At 37.3% G+C, this 17716-nt stretch overlaps 1 protein-coding gene across 1 annotated transcript in view; it reads left to right on the top strand.

The window, feature by feature from the left end:
- The window catches only part of PCDH7 (protocadherin 7), a gene marked incomplete at its 5' end in the record, with an annotated part of 396951 nt that overhangs the window by 184878 nt on the left and 194357 nt on the right, over positions 1-17716 (top strand). Inside the window, one exon of the mRNA XM_029083190.1 lies at positions 8659-8875. Within this exon, the coding sequence (XP_028939023.1) occupies positions 8659-8875 (217 nt within the window). The remainder of the gene's footprint in view (positions 1-8658; positions 8876-17716) is intronic.

Here is a 17716-nt window from a genome sequence, read left to right as displayed (position 1 = left end):
TCAGGTTGTCCCACGTGGGGCTCACACTTTTAATCCCCATTTTACAGATGAGGGAACTGAGGCACAGAGAAGTTAAGTGACTTGCCCACAGTCACACAGCCGACAAGTGGCAGAGCTGGGATTCGAACTCATGAGCCCTGACTCCAAAGCCCGTGCTCTTTCCACTGAGCCACGCTGCTTCTCCTTCTCTAGTGCCTATAACAGTGCTTGGCACATAGTAAGCACTTATCAAATATCATAGAAAATGTAGTCACAGTGAACCCAATGCATCTACTTAACTCACAGATTTGGGCAAATATCACTGATACTGTTTTCACCGGTTTATATCTTGACTGTAGAAGTGAGAATTAGGGTGCTCAGTGTTGGAATGAGGTTACTAAATGATGCATAACAGTAGTACTCACATACAGGTGTTTTTGAAAGAACAAAATAATCTTTGAATTATTGAAGTATGCTTATTTCCTTTCAATGAAGTGGGTTAATTGGCTGTGGTGAAAAGAATTTTCTGTTAATTTTCAGGCTGAAATTTTATACTCATGTTTACCAGTGAGATCCGGGGAAAAATGAAAAAAAAATAACAAATCTCTTTTAAAATAGTCTTACCACTACACTCAGGTTGAATTTTGTTGCTTAAGTTTAGTCCACATGAAAATGATTTGGTTAAAATAACTCCTCTTCTCAAAAACACACTTCCAGAAGCATAATATGGAAGTCGTAGGAATAGCATTTATTGAGCCCAGTAAAGTGCAATGTACTAGATTCTTGGGAAGTACAGAATAACAAAGTGACACATTCCCTGCCCACGAGGAATTTAAAGGAAAACAGAGAGACATTTTCAGTGTTGTTTTTTTTTTCCATGAGTAAGAAGAACAGATGCATCAAGGTTGTTTGTTGTGAGTGTAGGCTTTTTCAATTAAAGCAAAGAAAGTCATCTAAAGTGTAAACTCTGACTGAAACTTAAATTTGGAGGTTTCTAAGCACAGAAGAGTGAATGAAGTGTGACCCAAGAAAAGAACTTGGTTTGTGAATTAAATGAGAAACAGAACAAGGAAAAAACAGAACAGAACTGTGGGTAAAGATCTGTAAGGCAAGTAGTGATCCAGGCCCTTATCATATCCCTCCTCACCTATAGCATCAGCCTCCTTGCCAACCTCCTTGCCTTCAGTCACTCTCCTCTCCACTTCACTCTGCTGCCTGGATCAATTTTGAATAAAATGCTCAGATTACATCTCTCCACTCCTCCAAAACTTTTAGTTGTTGCCCATCCATAGCCATAGCAAACAAAAAATTGTTACATTTGACTAAGGTAGATACTCAAGCATCTCCTTCCTTTCTCACCTGGCTTATCTTCTACTCCTACCTATCTCGCACACTCCAATCCTCTAATGCCGGCCTATTCACTGTACCTCAATCTCATCTGTTTCACTGCCAAACCTTTGCCCACATCCTACTTCCCCCTTCAGATTCAACAGACCAACCAGTTCCCCATTTCCAAAGTCTTTCTAAAATCACATCTTCCCCGAGAGGCCTTCCCCCGAATAACCCCTCATTTTTTCATCCCAGTCCATCTCTGGACAGTTTTACCTTTGTTCTTGGTTCTGAACTCCTTTAGCACTTTGATACTCAGTTCATCCCCACTCTCACATAATTTATGCACATATCTTTATACACTGAAATTTCCCCTACATTTTTAATGTCGGCCCAACTGGACTGTAAGCTCCTTGAGAACGGGGTTTGTGTCTACTAACTCTGTTGTAAAGTGCTCTCCCAAGTACTTAGTAAAGTGCTTTGCACACAATAAGCCCTCAAGAAATATCAATGATGGATTAAAAACCAGTTTGCATCGAGCCAGATTTATTTTGGAAACAAATCTTTCACTGAAAAATATTTTGACCTGAGCCTTCCTGGGGTGAACATAATTATCAGGTTAGAACTGTCCCAGGCAGATGAGATGAATGAATCGCAGCAATTAGAATGTCATCCTGCCTGATTGAGAAAGAACACTTGTGCTTTTCAAAGTCCCAAAGTTTCCCTTCACCCAAGTCACCCTGAGGAGGCTTCAGAATCAGTCAGTTTATTGTATTTATTGAGCACTAACTCTGTGCAGAGCACTGTATTAGGCACTTGGGAGAATACAATCTAACAGAGTTGGTAGAAGTGTTCCCCCTCCACAAGGAGCTTACAGACTACAGTGGGAGATGGTCCACAGGGAGTCAGAGGGCCTGTGTTCTTACCTTGGCTCCACCACTTGCCTATTGATCTTGGGCAAGTCACTTTACCTGTCTGTGCCTCAGTTTCCCCTTCATAAAATTGCCATTCAATGCCTATTCTCCCTCCACTTACACTGTGAGTGGCACATGGCACTTGGATTGTGTCCATTTTGATAATATTGTGTCTATCCTGTTGCTTAGTACAATGCTTTACACATAAATGCTTAACAAATACTTCAATAATAATAATTAGTAATTTAATTGAGAGGGTGAACATTTCACCAGGAAAACACTGAATTCGTAGGCAGAACCTATTTAAATATGTAATTTAAAAATTCATCATCAACATGAGAAGCAGCAGTGATCTCTCATTAAGGAGAAGCCTTTTTCTTTCAATTCAGGCTATATTTCTCTTCTTGTATGTATAAAATAAGGCTTATCTGAAATAGGCAGGGCATGATATAACTTCTTCAGATAGTTCCAAGCGGAATAGATAATTCAGGATTCACTTTGCTGCTTCTATTCCTCTTTTGTCTCCATGTCCCATTGACATTGTGAGAGTCCAAAGAGGAGGACTCCCTGGATTATGCTGTTCCTACAAGTTTCTACTGATTCTGCCCCAACTCTATCAGTAGACTGTTTTTATTTAGTCTTTGTTTCTGTAGTCTTTGATTCAATGTTGTTTTTTTTTTTAATAGAAAAACAAAAACCCAATAACAAACAAAACCCCAAAACCTTCTTAGGGGTGACTAGAAAATGGGAGACAGCAGTGGTTATGAAGCTTGGCCAGTATTCTGCCATTCTCCCTGCTCTCCCATTATGTGTGTGGGGGGTGGGGGGGTAGGGAGGCAGTGCAGAATCCAAGCCAGCCTCCTGGGATGGGACGGAAGGAATCTGCAGCAGCTGGACATGCTCCCCTTCCCACTGACCCCCAAGCCACCCCCAGCTGAGCCCCAAGTTTCTCTAACTTGGAGCTGCTTTATGACCCTGTCATGCCACTCGCATGAATTCAAGACCATCTTTCCAGATTGGATAAGAAAGAAACTGCAGTTACATATGTGATAAAAAACATTTATGCCATTGGGTTTGTTTGTTGCTATTTGATTATACATCAGCCTGTCTGATCCTTAAGCCCTATTTGTATTCTATCTCTAATTATTTTAAGGGTTATTCATATTATTCTTAATTTTTTTATTATTTCTTGTTTAAATATTTCCATATGTGACTTTTTGGTGATTCCTCCTCATGCCCTTATTTTTGGAGTGTGACCCTCCCAAATGTGTGACTCAACCTTATATTTTTTTTCCACCCCCTCAGTACAGTACTTCTCACATAAAGTAGATGCTCAATAAATCAATCAATTCAAGGTATTTAATGAGTACTTACCCTTTGCAGAACCCTGTTTTAGGTAAAAGGGAGAGTAAATGAATCCTGGCCTCAGAATGCCCACAATTCATTTATTTAATTTTATTTATTGAGCACTTACTGTGTTCAGAGCACTGTACTAACTGCGTGGAAAGTACAGTTGAGATAGAATAAGTGAAAGAATGGGTGGATGAATCTATATTTTAAGAAGACTACCATGTGCTTTCTGGAGATGATCTCCTGATAGTTTACAGGATTTCTGTATATCCAGTAGATCCTATAAACCATTTTATGTCCTCAGCACAGTGGTATGGACTGGTAATAAGCCTGAAGAAAACTCATTTCATTTATTTATTTTTTTAAAGAAGTTGGATTAAGGATTTAGATATGGTAAACCCTAAGGAAGACACAATAAAATCAGATCTCGCAGAGGCCCTGTCCTCCATGGGGTCTACTGTCTGAAAGGAATTAAAATGTAATCCCTATTTTTATGGATGAAGAAACTGAGTCACGGAAAACTTAAATGCCTTATTCAAGGTCCCAGAGTCGACAAATGGTAGAGCCAGGTTAAGAAGATATGCCTTGTGACTCCCAGTCTTATGCTCTGTTCCACTAAGGCCATCAGGAACTCCTAAACATGAACAGAATGTTCATACTCCACAAAGAACCTAATGCTATTGCCTTATTCTGCCACCTAAGAAATGCACAGCTCAAAGAAGTGAAGCTGCACAAAGAACTATATAGCAAATCAGAAAAGACAGCATGCACTTTTGTGGGATTGGCAAACATAATTTAGAGGCAGTGGGACATCCAGCTTTAAACTAAATTGAATTTCTATGAAACTATGGTGGTAGCCAACCTTTTACTTATCTGTGAGACATAGATCTAGTACAGAAAATATATCCTCCTTCTCTAGTAGATTCACCAACATTCCCTTCAAGTCACACTTAAATTTAAATGGTGTCACAATGACCCACAGCATGATACTAGAATTCTGTCTGCTCGTCCCCACTGAATGACCATAACTTCACTGTCTGGGGTAAGAGAGGAGTTCCTCTAGAAGGATATCCAAGCATCTACCCTTCAGTTGACTGGAGAGAATCCCATACAGGAAACTGTGAATTTAGGGAAGGAATGATGTTCTGACATTTCTATCCTAATGGAGACCAAATCACTTGAGAAGGAGATGCCAGTTTCTTAGTCATACAAATGGACAGGTACTCTATTATCCTGAATTACTAATCTGTTGCAATACTCTTAGTGAGATATTGGAATATGATGGGTTTAGAGTAAATGCACAAATGCTTTTTCATGATCCATTGTCTCTATTCTTGGCTTAATTCTTGGCTTAAATTTATAGGCTTGTCTTTAAAGGAAGAATATGCAATTGTGAAGTGAACCAAAAATGCTTTAGATTTATACATACACACATACTCAGACACATATATGCACACACATATGTATACACCCTCCTGATATGTATATATGAGTCCTTTAATAACCGGAGGTTTGAGGGACAAGGACTCATTTACTACAGTTATAATTAAGTGCTTCATTGAGATACCAAAATCATTTTATTTGGTTTGGATTGACTGTTGGGGTGGTTCAAGGTAATTGAACATGAGATAATATTTATGCTACTGTGCATTCAATAATAAGCGAACTGTGGACAGGGAATGTGTCTGTTAATTGTTGTACTCTCCCCAGTGCTTAGTACAGTACTCTGCATCCAACAAGCACTCAGTAATATCACTGAATGAATGAATATGATTTCAACAGTGAAATAAGAGATGACTATTAATTAGAAAAATGCGAGTGTATGCTCTTATTGGACATTTCACTTAGTGAAGAAAAAAAAAAAAAGGAAAATGAGCATGACTCTTCCCATTAGTCTATTTCACACTTTATAGAGATAATTTGTGAGTTAGATTCATAGATAAGTAGAGTTAATTAGATTTAAAGATGTAATGAAAGAGTTAATTAGGTTCCAAGTATTCTAAATAAAAATATCAGATTGAAAAATCTATTCTGGCATGAGTCAAATTGACACAAGGTGGTCTTAAGTGGCTTCATTTTTGAATGTTTTGTACACTACTTAGAATTCATATTGAAAGACCAGGATTTGGTTTCTGTCATTTCCCTTTAGCAAATCTCTCCAATTTTAAATCTGCTGAAACTACCATGAGATACAGAGTGGTACCACCATTTGAGTGTCTGTTTAATGTTTCCTAAGTGCAATTCTACCACCAGTTCTCTATTTAATTTTAAAATGGTTGTATCATGTGCTGCATAGACAATATCTCTGAGCTGTTTTCCTGGTCTTAACAGAAAGATTTCATCTGTGAGACATAACTATATCAATGCTACTGAGGGTCAATCCGTTTGTTTAGAGGGCTCTCCTGGAGATGTTGGTGTGAGCTAAAAGATTTGTAAGATGTTAAGCACTAAATTTCTTTGTTCCAACTCTGTTCATTCCATGTAGTCCCCAGAAATATGTCTTTAAACAGTGTCCTTGTGACAGGTAGGGGCTAATCTCTCTAGACATTCAGGCTAAAGATCTCGTACATTGAGGAAAATCCAAAAGCTGTCATGGTAACTGAATGGGAAGGTTAGCCACAATTAGAAGACACCCACTACACTGAAGGATGTCTAGATTTTTGGCACTTTCTGTATCACAAAAATCTGTACTTTTATGCTTTTAAAGCCCAACCCCTAAATAGTTACATTGTATAATTTCAATTAGGTTTCTCAAATGCATTGACAGGGTGGACAGAATCAGAACAAAGTGGATATCTAATAAAATGTGCATTTGTAACATAAACTGAGCCTTAAACATGCAGACAGTTTTCCAGTCGGGGACAAAATATATGAATTTAAATATGTCATATCTTTTTAGAAGTTAATCTGCATTTCATGGAAGCCAGCTTTGGAGATATTTTAAATTTATCTTGAAAAAATGTATATGGAGGAGTTTGATTATAATGAGATTGAAGAAGCTTCCCAGAACAGTGCTGGGCACATAGTAAGTGCTTAACAAATACCATCATCATTATTATTTAAAATATTATAGCAAATATTAAGATGTCTGACAACACACTGAGAGGGGAGGTGATTGAAATCTAAAATAATGTGCATATGTGGAGAGAACAAACAGAATTTTTCTCCAAATCTCACAGTGCAGAACCAGAAGGAAACTACTGAAGCTTGCAGGAGATAGGTTCAAAGTCAGATAAAGGGAACACAACTTCACTCAGTGGCAGGCTTAGGGAATGAATTCCAATAGAACGTTGAATCGAAAATATCAATCAGTACAAAAGGGGTTCAGATTCATTGAGAATGAGTAGTAAGTGACTAGATGGAAAGTTAGGAAAAGGTTAGGCAGGTTAGATGATTCACCTCTAAATATGTCAAAGAGGGCAGACATCATTCGTCCAAGAGTCCTGTTACTACTGCTGTTGGAGGCAGACTGCTAAACTGGATGGCCCATTGGTCTTGCAGTGGTATTGCTCTTGTTCTCCTGTACATCCCAGATACAGCTGCAACATTCAGTGTAAAAAGTGGATCCATAAAAACACATTCCACTTATTTATAAGAGTGATGTAAGTAAATACCTTTCAGTGATGTCATGACCACAGAAGTTGTCTTGGGATGCCAGCACATTGAAGACAGTCAACTTGACTAGCATATCATAAACTTCACTTGCTCTATAGTGAATTCTACACTCCTTGAAATCGTCACAATTTTGATGATTGGGCTTAAGAAGTGGGGTGAGCAGGGAAGAAAAAGTGAGAGAATGACTTTCCACATTTTGCAGGGTGAAAGTTTATTTTCAAGACTGTTTCCTATAGAACAAGAACATATGAAAAGTCTCTGGGAAAAATCCTTAAGAAGCAACTTCACTGTTACATGTACAATAGATATTAATGTTTTTATTTTCTCTCTCTTGCCCAATGTCTTCCCTGTTCTCTCACTACCAGAGATCCTTTAAATTATTTGAAACAATTTATAGTTTAGTAATGGTTGTTAAAGCATGGTTTCCTTTTTGTCCCTATACCTTTAATATATTTCTTCTTAAAAGGTATGAGTGCTCTATTGAGAGAATGGATTTTGTAAAGGCAGTTCATGTGTGCATTGGGATAGCTTGGATAAATATATTTCTTTCAGTAATTTGGTGCATATTTTGTTTTTGTTGATTACCTATTGAATAATTTAAGTATTACTTAAAACATCCTGTGTGCTATTTCTGGAATTGTCCTAGTCTAAGCACACATTGTAAATAAATGTACATTGAATTGTTTTATAGTTTGAGTCCCCTTACTGGGAAAAGCAAAATTATCTGTTAAAACTTATCATTTTTTTCAATCCATATTCATTTGGCATACCCAAATTCAATAGGTAAAACTTTATAGCTATATATTTTTGCACATGCCATTTTAGATGACTACAAATCCCTAATAATCAATATTTATGTGGTTCCTATGGACATGTGCAGTGCCAGCTGTGCCTTTAGTAGTGTCAACGTTTTTATCAAGTCCTCTGGCAACCTACCCAATCTTCAAGCATTCAATTTTATGGCCAAAGCTCTAACAGACTGAACATTTCTTTTTATGAAATCCTTCTACGTGAACTGGCTTTCAAAATCGCAGGCAGACATTGATTTTACAGAAGTTCTGTAAGTGTGAGTGTCATCAGAAGTGACATACTGTGCGGTAGTTAAGGTTTGATATGCCAAGTGATTGATCAGTATTTGCTCTATTTATCCTTTGGTAATTTTGCTGTTTCTCAGGATTGTTCTAAAAGAAGTCTAAGCCCATCTTCAGTGTTAGAAGTCTAAGTCTTAACCATTGCAAGCAGCAACCTATGGTGTACTGAAATAGAACTTGAAATGACTTGACACTATTGCTTTTATTCATTTAATCCTATATTTTGAGCACTCACTGTGTGCAAAGCACTGTACTAAGTGCTTGCTTTTAAATAGTAAGAACTAGGTTTGACTGTGTTTATTTTATGTCTTTTTTTAAAAAAAAATCAATTACTCAAAGATATAACACCCTAGTGACGTTCAGAATCTTTTCTTTTGCAGCCATTTCGTAGAGTGACGTTTTCTGTTGTGAGTCAGCCTCAAGACCCACATCAGGGGTCATTGCAGAGTTGCTATGACAGCGGTCTGGAGGAGTCAGAAACACCAAGCAGTAAGAGTTCATCAGGGCCAAGGCTGGGTGCCCTTCCACTCCCAGAGGACAACTATGAAAGGACAACGCCGGATGGCAGTGTTGGTGAGGCAGAGCATATGGAAAATGGTAGGGACCAACACAACATTCACACACACAATCACACTAGAGAGCCATAATAAGTAGTCTTGTGAAAAGGTCAGTCTAAAAATAAAATAAAATAGCTTAAACTAAAACTATTTTATTTTAACTGGTAAGGCTTGCCAAAATTGCAGGAATACCAAATAACGGAATATAACTATAGAAATAAAATGAGCTGAAATGGTTCTATTATTTTAAAATGACTTTTCCTGAAACAGTAAATTTGCTTTTAAAAATATCAGTGTAGTTGCTGGTGTGAAGGAAATCAAATTCAATAGAAACTGATAAAGGCCTATACACTTGCTTTCTTATATTCATTTTTGTCATGCAACTATTTCTTCAATTTCAATTGTCCCATCTTGATGAAAGAAATTACAAATGGAAACACCTTCTTCTACTCCCACATTTCCCCTCAGTAGAAGAAAGGTTTTTGCAAAATTATTCTCAGTATCAGATGCATGCTGAAGTTATCCCAAAAGGAGAATATTCTTTTGTTTTCCCCAGTTTACTATGAAAACTCTTTGTAGTCTTTCTTACATGAACCTGGGCTTCTTCACATTCATTTATGAAGGGGGTGAAAAGAAACCATTATTCTCATGTGTTATGTGAGGCAAAAGAGTCTTTAAATTATTACCAGAAATGAGTAATTGCCATCAATAATCAATCAAAGTTTTCTATAGGGTCTCAATTTTGGGGGGAGGGGTGGTGCACATAAAGCTCTTTGTGTTTGTGTGTGTTCTACAGGACATTAAACTGATTGTTCTAATCTTTCAGATCTTCAGGAGTGTTTAGTGCATGCCCTAGAGAGTAGGTTGTTGACAATTAATGCATTGGATGTGATTAACTTCATTAAATCCAATCCTCTTAGCACATGAAACCACTTCTTATTTGCTGGCAATATGTCTGGCACTTTGGGTGGAACTTTATGTCTTTCAGGGACTGTTTAGTACACCATGATACCTTATGCATTACATAAGTAGGAGTGGATGTTTTAGTGGCCTAAAGGATTAATGCTCCTCCTACAGGCCTTAACATTATCAGTGGATAACCTTGACCCCTTGGAGAATTGAAATCCTTACCATAATTTTATATTTTTAGATGTGTCTGAATAGAATAAAGGGCACCCTCCAGTGCTCAGATTAAAAGTGAGTTACCATTCCTCTTGGCTTTTGCTTTGTTCAGGTAAAAGTTATTGACTGTCCCCCCCCACCCCCTTCGCCTCCATCACCAAGTGAAATGAGGTCTATTGGCCCAATATAGCACACAGCCCTTTCTACAACCAGGAAACTTACACATGATGCATACTAATGAGATGGAATTTCCAAGTCTGAATTTGCTTGGCCTCAATCCATCAATATAAGCCTATGCCAAAATCTGGCAGTATAAGTGATAAGGTAGAATTGATCCAGAGTCCATTTATTACTAAACCTAAAGTTAAACGATTATTTTTCAACCTCGTTCTTCATTTAGGCTAGAGATAAGAAGAGCCATATCATTTGGACCTTAGACTTTTTGGTTGTGACTGCCTACCTACATGGAATTCAAGTTGGCATTTGCCCAGTGGCTACTCATGCCCACACAGGCATATTTAGTGGTATGTCTAGCTGTGAACATGTGTGGGCATGAAGTGATTTTTCAAAGTTGAAATAAAATTTGCACTGTCTTAATGGACTTTAAATTGCGTTTTGATTTTAATTGCAACATGAATTTGAGAAGAAAATGAGTGCCTGACATCACTAATGAGTCCATAATCGAGGCACACATCATAGAAGTTTGCTTGGATAAGGTCACTTTGTTCTTCAAAAGAATACAAAATTCAGATACTTGGATACTTGGGTGGATGAGAATATATGATAGGAACAGATAAGATGTCTGATGATTGCTCTAGTTTTTTATTAGTTGAAATAGCCTTGTCAAAATTTTAGCCACAACAATTACAGTATTTTCCCTCTTCAACCCTGAGGGGAAAAGAATGGAATGCATGCCCCTTCACTATCAGCTGCACTCTGATAACCATAACTTGTCCTGTATTGATTCATCCAGGCAAGAGCTTTGAAGAACGTAAGAGTAGATGGGTCTTAAGAGATCATGTCCAAATGTATTTTGTAACTTCGCATTATATTATAGTTACCAGGTTATTTTAGGCTTATGGAGGAGCTACCAATTTTTTTTGGAATAAAAAAAAAAGTAACCTAATGATGTATAAGAAACTCTTTATGGATTTGTTTAGGGTGGGACAACCCAACATTCATTACAGTGCTCTGCACACAGTGGGTCTCAATAATGTTGATTATCCATGTATACATCACAGGATCATTAGGAAAATGAATCAACTATTTGATTAAAAAAAATTGACGTTTCTTTCTTGTATGTCAACTCTTATTTTGAATTCTGCCAAAGGAGGAGATTGCATGATGAAAATGGTTTTTGTTTTTTTATTGGCATTTGGATTTTTCTGTCACTTTTGAAATTTGGGATTTATATAGTGGCATGACAACTGCTAGCTACAATTTGTGTTAGCACTCATGTAGAGGCAACGACAGCAAGACATGTAATGTCATTTTGGTCTTCTCTTTGCAGTTGACATTTGAGTGAGATTTCTTTTAGAACGAAGTTTTCAAATCACTTGCCTAGTTGTGAAGTCCAATCGCATTACTTGGATTCTGGTAACTTGGTCTTAAAATTAATGGGTCATCCTGACATAAATAGAATTGGAATTGAAACCTGCCAAGTATCCATATGTTACCTTTAATTGAAATCTAGCTAATCTGCTGTGTTTTGCTTGGTTAGGTTTCAATCAGGTTTTGTATTGGTTTCATTTGGATTTTCCATGAAAACACCATTTTGGATATTCTCATAGTTCCTAATTGTTATTATCTCAAATATTTACCATTTCATTTCAACCAGTGTGAAACAGTGCAGTGATAATGAATTGCTTTGGATTTACTTTGATTTTTAAGTATGAAAAGATCATTTTCAACTCAGTAACATAGAGTCTTCCAATGCCTCCAGTGCATACTGTGTGCAAGTTGGGACATTTAATGAAAACAAGTTGTCTTAAATTGACAGCAAGTGCAAATGGCTGAAATCTGATGCAGGAGCAGCAAATAGGAAATGAAATACATCTCACTGTGTTTCAGGTAGATGCCCTTTTTCTGTCTTCTCAGATTTAATCCATTCAAAATGACAAACCATTAGAGTCACTAGGATGGTTCTCTTTAAGGCAAATTGAACACACTATATACTCTACATTTTCAACCTATATTTCCAACCCCCCTGAGAAATTCAATGTACAATTCAATTGCATTCATCTAGTGATGATGTAAAAACAGCGTTGAAGACTTGAAAAGAGAAGTTATTTTTTGATCACTTACAAAAAAGCAATTTGAAAAGCATCATTATTTGCTAAAACTATCCCAAAATACAGTAATCATGCATGCATCTAATGTAGTTGATCAGCTGTCCAGATGTTTTATAGAATGTAATATTCTTTTAATGCTATATATCACAAAGTGATTGATTGCTAAATAATCTCACTGTTGATTTTTATGTATACTAATGTATACAGTATTTGCTTCGGGTTTTGTGGTGAGAAAGATTAATAATAAAGACAAAAAAATAAGATGGTTATTTTCCTTATCATTGGTACAGGTTTACCAATTAAAAAAGAAACTTTGGGAATCTAAGGTTTTGAAAACATGATATTCAAAAGTTCTTTTTAAATTTAGCCAATCATATCAGAAAAATAAATGAGCTGATTTATATTTAAATAATCATAATGATAGATAAGGTGGCTGATTTATCTCATTGGACTGGATCATTTTTAGGTCTTCATTAATTTTGGTTACCATTTTTCTCCATTTATTAAGGGCAAAATTTTCTAAATGAGACAAATAAGTTCAGAAACTCAGCTACTGCAAAGACATCAATTTTGTATGTCTCACTATTTGGAGATTTTTTGTTTACCAATATAATATTTTCACACTGTTACCTATGAGAACCTCAGATCTTTCTTGTACTTGTAGATATTTTTAAACATTTCATCTTTTTTCACTGTTTCTGTATGCATGTGAGTCTCTCTGCGTTTGTCCTGTCATGCAAGGTCCCAGTGAATAAACATGCTTTGATTTTCTCCACAAATTATTGATAATAATGACAATTTTATGATTATTTTATTTATTGAAGTATTTTTAAGTGCTTACTATAAGCCAAGCACTGTACTAAGTGCTGGGGTAGGTACACGATAAGTTAAAACCTGTCCCTCGGGAGGCTCACGGTCTAGGTAAGTGGCCTACTACCGACCTAATATATCGTAAAGTCATCTCAAATCTTTCATACCATTTTTGTTACTCCTTCTCTGAAGTCTGCCTAATGGATTTGAAGAAGGCTGGGAGAATGAGCTAAGGATTCAGTTAGTTCATAATTTCCACCTTGTTTCTTATTGTTTCTCAAAGTCCCATCACTGACATATTTGATAACTATCCCAATTTAATTTTAATTTTATGGATTTCAGATAAACTAAAGCAGCAATCCATTTTGACTCTTCTGTTAGTGACCTAGAATCACAAATTTTCAATTTTTTGTTATGAATGTGGTATTTAAGCACTTTACTATGTGCTGGGCACTCTACTAAGTGCTGCAATAGATATAAACAAATCAAGTTGGAAACAGTCCATATCCCACATGGGGCTCACGCTCTTAATCCCCATTTTACAGATGAGGTAATTGAGGCCCAGAAAGGTTAAATGACTTACCCAAGGTCACACAGTAGACAAGAGGTGAAGCCAGGATTAGAACCCCGTGCTCTATCCACTAGGTACTGCTTCTCAATACCTTCATTTTCTATAGCACTTTTTATTCTCCAAGCACTCTCATAGTAATTAATTCATTTCAGCTCTCACAGTAACCTTGTGAGATGGGTAGAGAAAGCATGAATTGTTTTTCCATTTAAAGATGAGGAAACTGATGTACAGAGAAATTAAATTACTCACCCAGGATCACATTGTATGTTACTGGCAGACCTTGGACTTGAACTTGCATCCTCTGGCTCCTAGACCAGTTCTCTGCCACTTTGGCATGGAATGATTCCATCCCAAACAGAGTTATCTATCTTTTTTCAGTATATAAACTCTCCCCCAATTCCCCTTTCCAGTGTTTAACTACTTCACTGAGAAGAGATGATTCTCCCTTGGCCAGAATCTGCCTCATTTGCTGTACTTTATATACTTAGTTTTCTGGCTTTACAGCCTATACACTTTTAATTTATGTGTAAACACTTCGGTCTATTGAATTCCTCTCAAACACTACAATCTGCCTCACACTGTATGGTTCTGATATACCAGATTATTAGCCTGATTTGACCCCTGTTAGCCATCTATCTCTTAATTTAAACTATGGTTAACAATATAACCCAAGGGATCAGTCAAGCACCTACTGAACTGGAAACCATTTTATCCAAATCCACATCTCTTGTGGTGAAAGTCATTCCACTGTTTCATGAATCTCAAATCTCCTCTATCCCACAGACTCCACTCTCTGACCAAAGCATTACTTAGTATTTTTTTTAGAAGTAAAACAAAGCATTTTGCGGTTTGTTAAAACTGCAAAGCAGAAACTCAAGTTCCATGTCTTATTTTTTATGATAAAAGAATTATTCTCTCATAACCTTAACCACCTTCCTCATGCTACAAGTTAAACTGATTTCAACTTGTTCAGCTTTCAGTAGAACTTGAGAAACGGTGTTTGTCAACCTCTTGACTATTATTTTTCTGATTTACTTTGATCAATGTTAAACTTGGTCCTAGCTCTGAATATGCTGGTTTCTCTCTGTCGTCTCTGCCACATCAAAGTATTACCAACACATTCTGTTTTTCCAGGTCATTGATGACAATATCAAATAATACAGAAACCAGGACCCATCCCTAGAGTAGTAACATTTCTTCATAGAATATAACTGATCCATGGATAATTACTCAGTGAATATATACCTTCTGCTAGCTTAATGCTCACTTCATATTAGGGGATCTAGAACAGCTATTTTTCCAATGAAAATTTGCAATGGCCATGTATTTATTGTTTTCCCCACCCCACTGACATTTTGATGGCTGATTCATTCTTAAAATCACAGTTCCTGGAGCCTCCCCACCCAACTTGTCAGAGGAAGAAAAAGTCAAGAGAGCAAGATAAACCTAAGAATAAGGAAGGGAGAGTGGCAAAACTGAACGCTAGAGTGCAGAGCCAGTGGAAGGAAAGAAATAGATGTGACTCAGAAAAAGAAGGGCAAGCAATATGCAGAGACACGTAGGCAAAGAGCTAGAGACAGAAGTTTTGTCATTATCCCATTCTTCCTTTCTTAAGAAACAGTTTGACCTATTGGAAAGAGCATGTTCCTGGGAGTCAGAGGACCTGTGATATAATCCTGACTCTGCCAGTTTCTTGTTGTGTGACCTTGGGCAAGTCACTTAACTTCTCTTTGTCCCAGTTTCTTTACCTTAAAATGGAGATTAAATGTCTTTTCTCCCTCTGATCAAACTCTGAGCCCCATTTGGGATAGGGACTGTATCCAGACCAACTTGATTAACTTGTATCCACCCCAGTGCTTAGAACAGTGCTGGACATATTGTAAGCACTTAATAAACACTACTATCATTATTATTGTTGTTGTCTTTATTTCCTCCTCCCCTTCTTTCAGAATCCTTAATTGTCTCTCATTCCACTTAAGCTTCATCCTCTATGCCCTTCCTACCTACCTCAAAACCACTCTACCATCCCATTTCCTCTTAGAATATTCTATCTTCATTTTTGTTTTCTTCCCAAGCAGCCCCATAGCTTGATTCTTAGCTAGTTTAATTATCTTTGGGGTTCTTGTTGACCGGGAGAAGTTGTGTCATTAATTGAGTGTGATGTCTATTTCCCCAGCTGGATTGTAAATTCCATAAGAGCAAGTATCAGATCTTGTATTCTACTAATTATACTACTATCATCTTCGTACTGCCTGCTAATATCTATTATATTTAACTAAGAATTTAATGCAATGTTCAGCACACAGCCAGCACTCAACAAATGCTACTGATTAATTGACTGATGGAATACAGGTCCTTTCTTTCCTCTACCCAGGTTTATCAGCTGTCCCAACTCTGTAATTATTGTTGCTGGTATTGGATTCTATCTCTTTCTCAGTCCCAAATCTCTATATGCCCTTACTAGCTAGGGGCAGAGAACGAGTTAACAAACACTGAGGGCAGTTAGCAAATGCTGGTTTTTCAGATTCTGTAGGGAATAAGCGTGCTGAGTTACTCAAAATCCTACACTGATCACCAACTGTTTTGTTGCTTCATTCTGGGTCCATGACATGTCATACCATAGCCCAAGCATCTGTGTGAAATTAGTAAAGCCATACCTAATGACTAAGTCAACTCTCAAATGATTGGAAGCTATCATGGCACCATAAATGACATTTTAAAGTAGACATTCACTAATGTGGTAAATCCAAAGGAAGTCGATTGTGTTATTGACATGTTCGAGTGTATTCTGTGGTTAGAGGCATATCACTTTATGAGGAAAAATAAGATAGCTGAGAAGTACACAGATGTTGCAACATTATTTTCAGATGTTTAGTTCAGCTTTAATATTTTACTAAATTTTTTTTATATATGGAGATTTTTCCATGTTCATAGATGGGGGTGTGGGAGAATTTCATGTTGTCAGGAGATGGATATTTTGGAATATTTTCTCATGTACAGGTACAGTTCAAAATGTTCTCACAGGAAAAATGTCCAAGACATGTTCGGTTTTGAAGAACTTACCTAAGACCATAAGAGCATCAACAGTGACGTTTCCAGGTCAGACCAGTGATCCTCCCCACTCGATATTCTGTCTGAGTCACAAATAAATGCTCAGAGACACTATGATAGTTTCCTTCCTTCAGTTCATACCTTTGCTTGAGAACTGAAAATTGTAATTGAGAACCTGCCATCCTCAAATTGATTAAAGTCCTAGGTAATTTCAGACCAATGCTGAAAAGTCATAGTGGTAGCTAAGCAATTATCTCAAAGAATCAGGAAACCCAATTAAACACTCTACTCATTCTAGATGGAAAGAAAGTTGTCTTTCATGCTGTACTCTCCTGATTGGGTTTGTTGATGCAAGAAATTGCTAAGCACTTACTATGTACCAAGCACTGTTCTAAGGCCTGGTGTGGGATACAAGGTAATCAGGTTGGACACAGTTCCTATCCCACAGAAGGCTCAGAATCTTAATCTCTGAGGTAACTGAGGCACAGAGAAGTTTAGGGGCTAGCTCAAGGTCACATAGTAGACAAATAATAATAATGATGGCATTGGTTAAGCACTTACTATATGCCAAGTACTGTTCTAAGATCTGGGGTAGATGCAAGGTTATCAGGTTGTCCCACATGGGGCTCACAGTCTTAATCCCCATTTTGCAGATGAGGTAACTGAGGCACAGAGAAGTTAAGTGACTTGCCCAAAGTCACATAGCTGACAAATGGCAGAGCTGGGATTTGAACCCACGACCTCTGACTCCCAAGCCCGGGCTCTTTCCACTAAGCCTCGCTGCTTCTCAGATGGCAGAGACAGAATTAGAAACCAGATCCTCTGACTCTCAGATCTATGCTCATTCCACTAGGCCATGCTGCTTATCAACAGTGCTTCTAGTTCCCTGGGTTAGCCTCGTTACCACAACTGGTATTAGTGAACCCAAAATATCTCTATCCATCCACCGTGATCTCTCCTGATTGTTAACAACGCTCAAATTTTCTGAGCTTTTTCCTATGTTTTGGATGGATAGACCAGGACTATCTATGTGGCT

Source organism: Ornithorhynchus anatinus, chromosome 18, assembly GCF_004115215.2.
Source record: "Ornithorhynchus anatinus isolate Pmale09 chromosome 18, mOrnAna1.pri.v4, whole genome shotgun sequence".
Taxonomy (NCBI): Eukaryota; Metazoa; Chordata; class Mammalia; order Monotremata; family Ornithorhynchidae; genus Ornithorhynchus; species Ornithorhynchus anatinus.
Note: the sequence above shows the minus strand (reverse complement) of the source record. Positions and strands in the feature narration are given on the sequence as shown.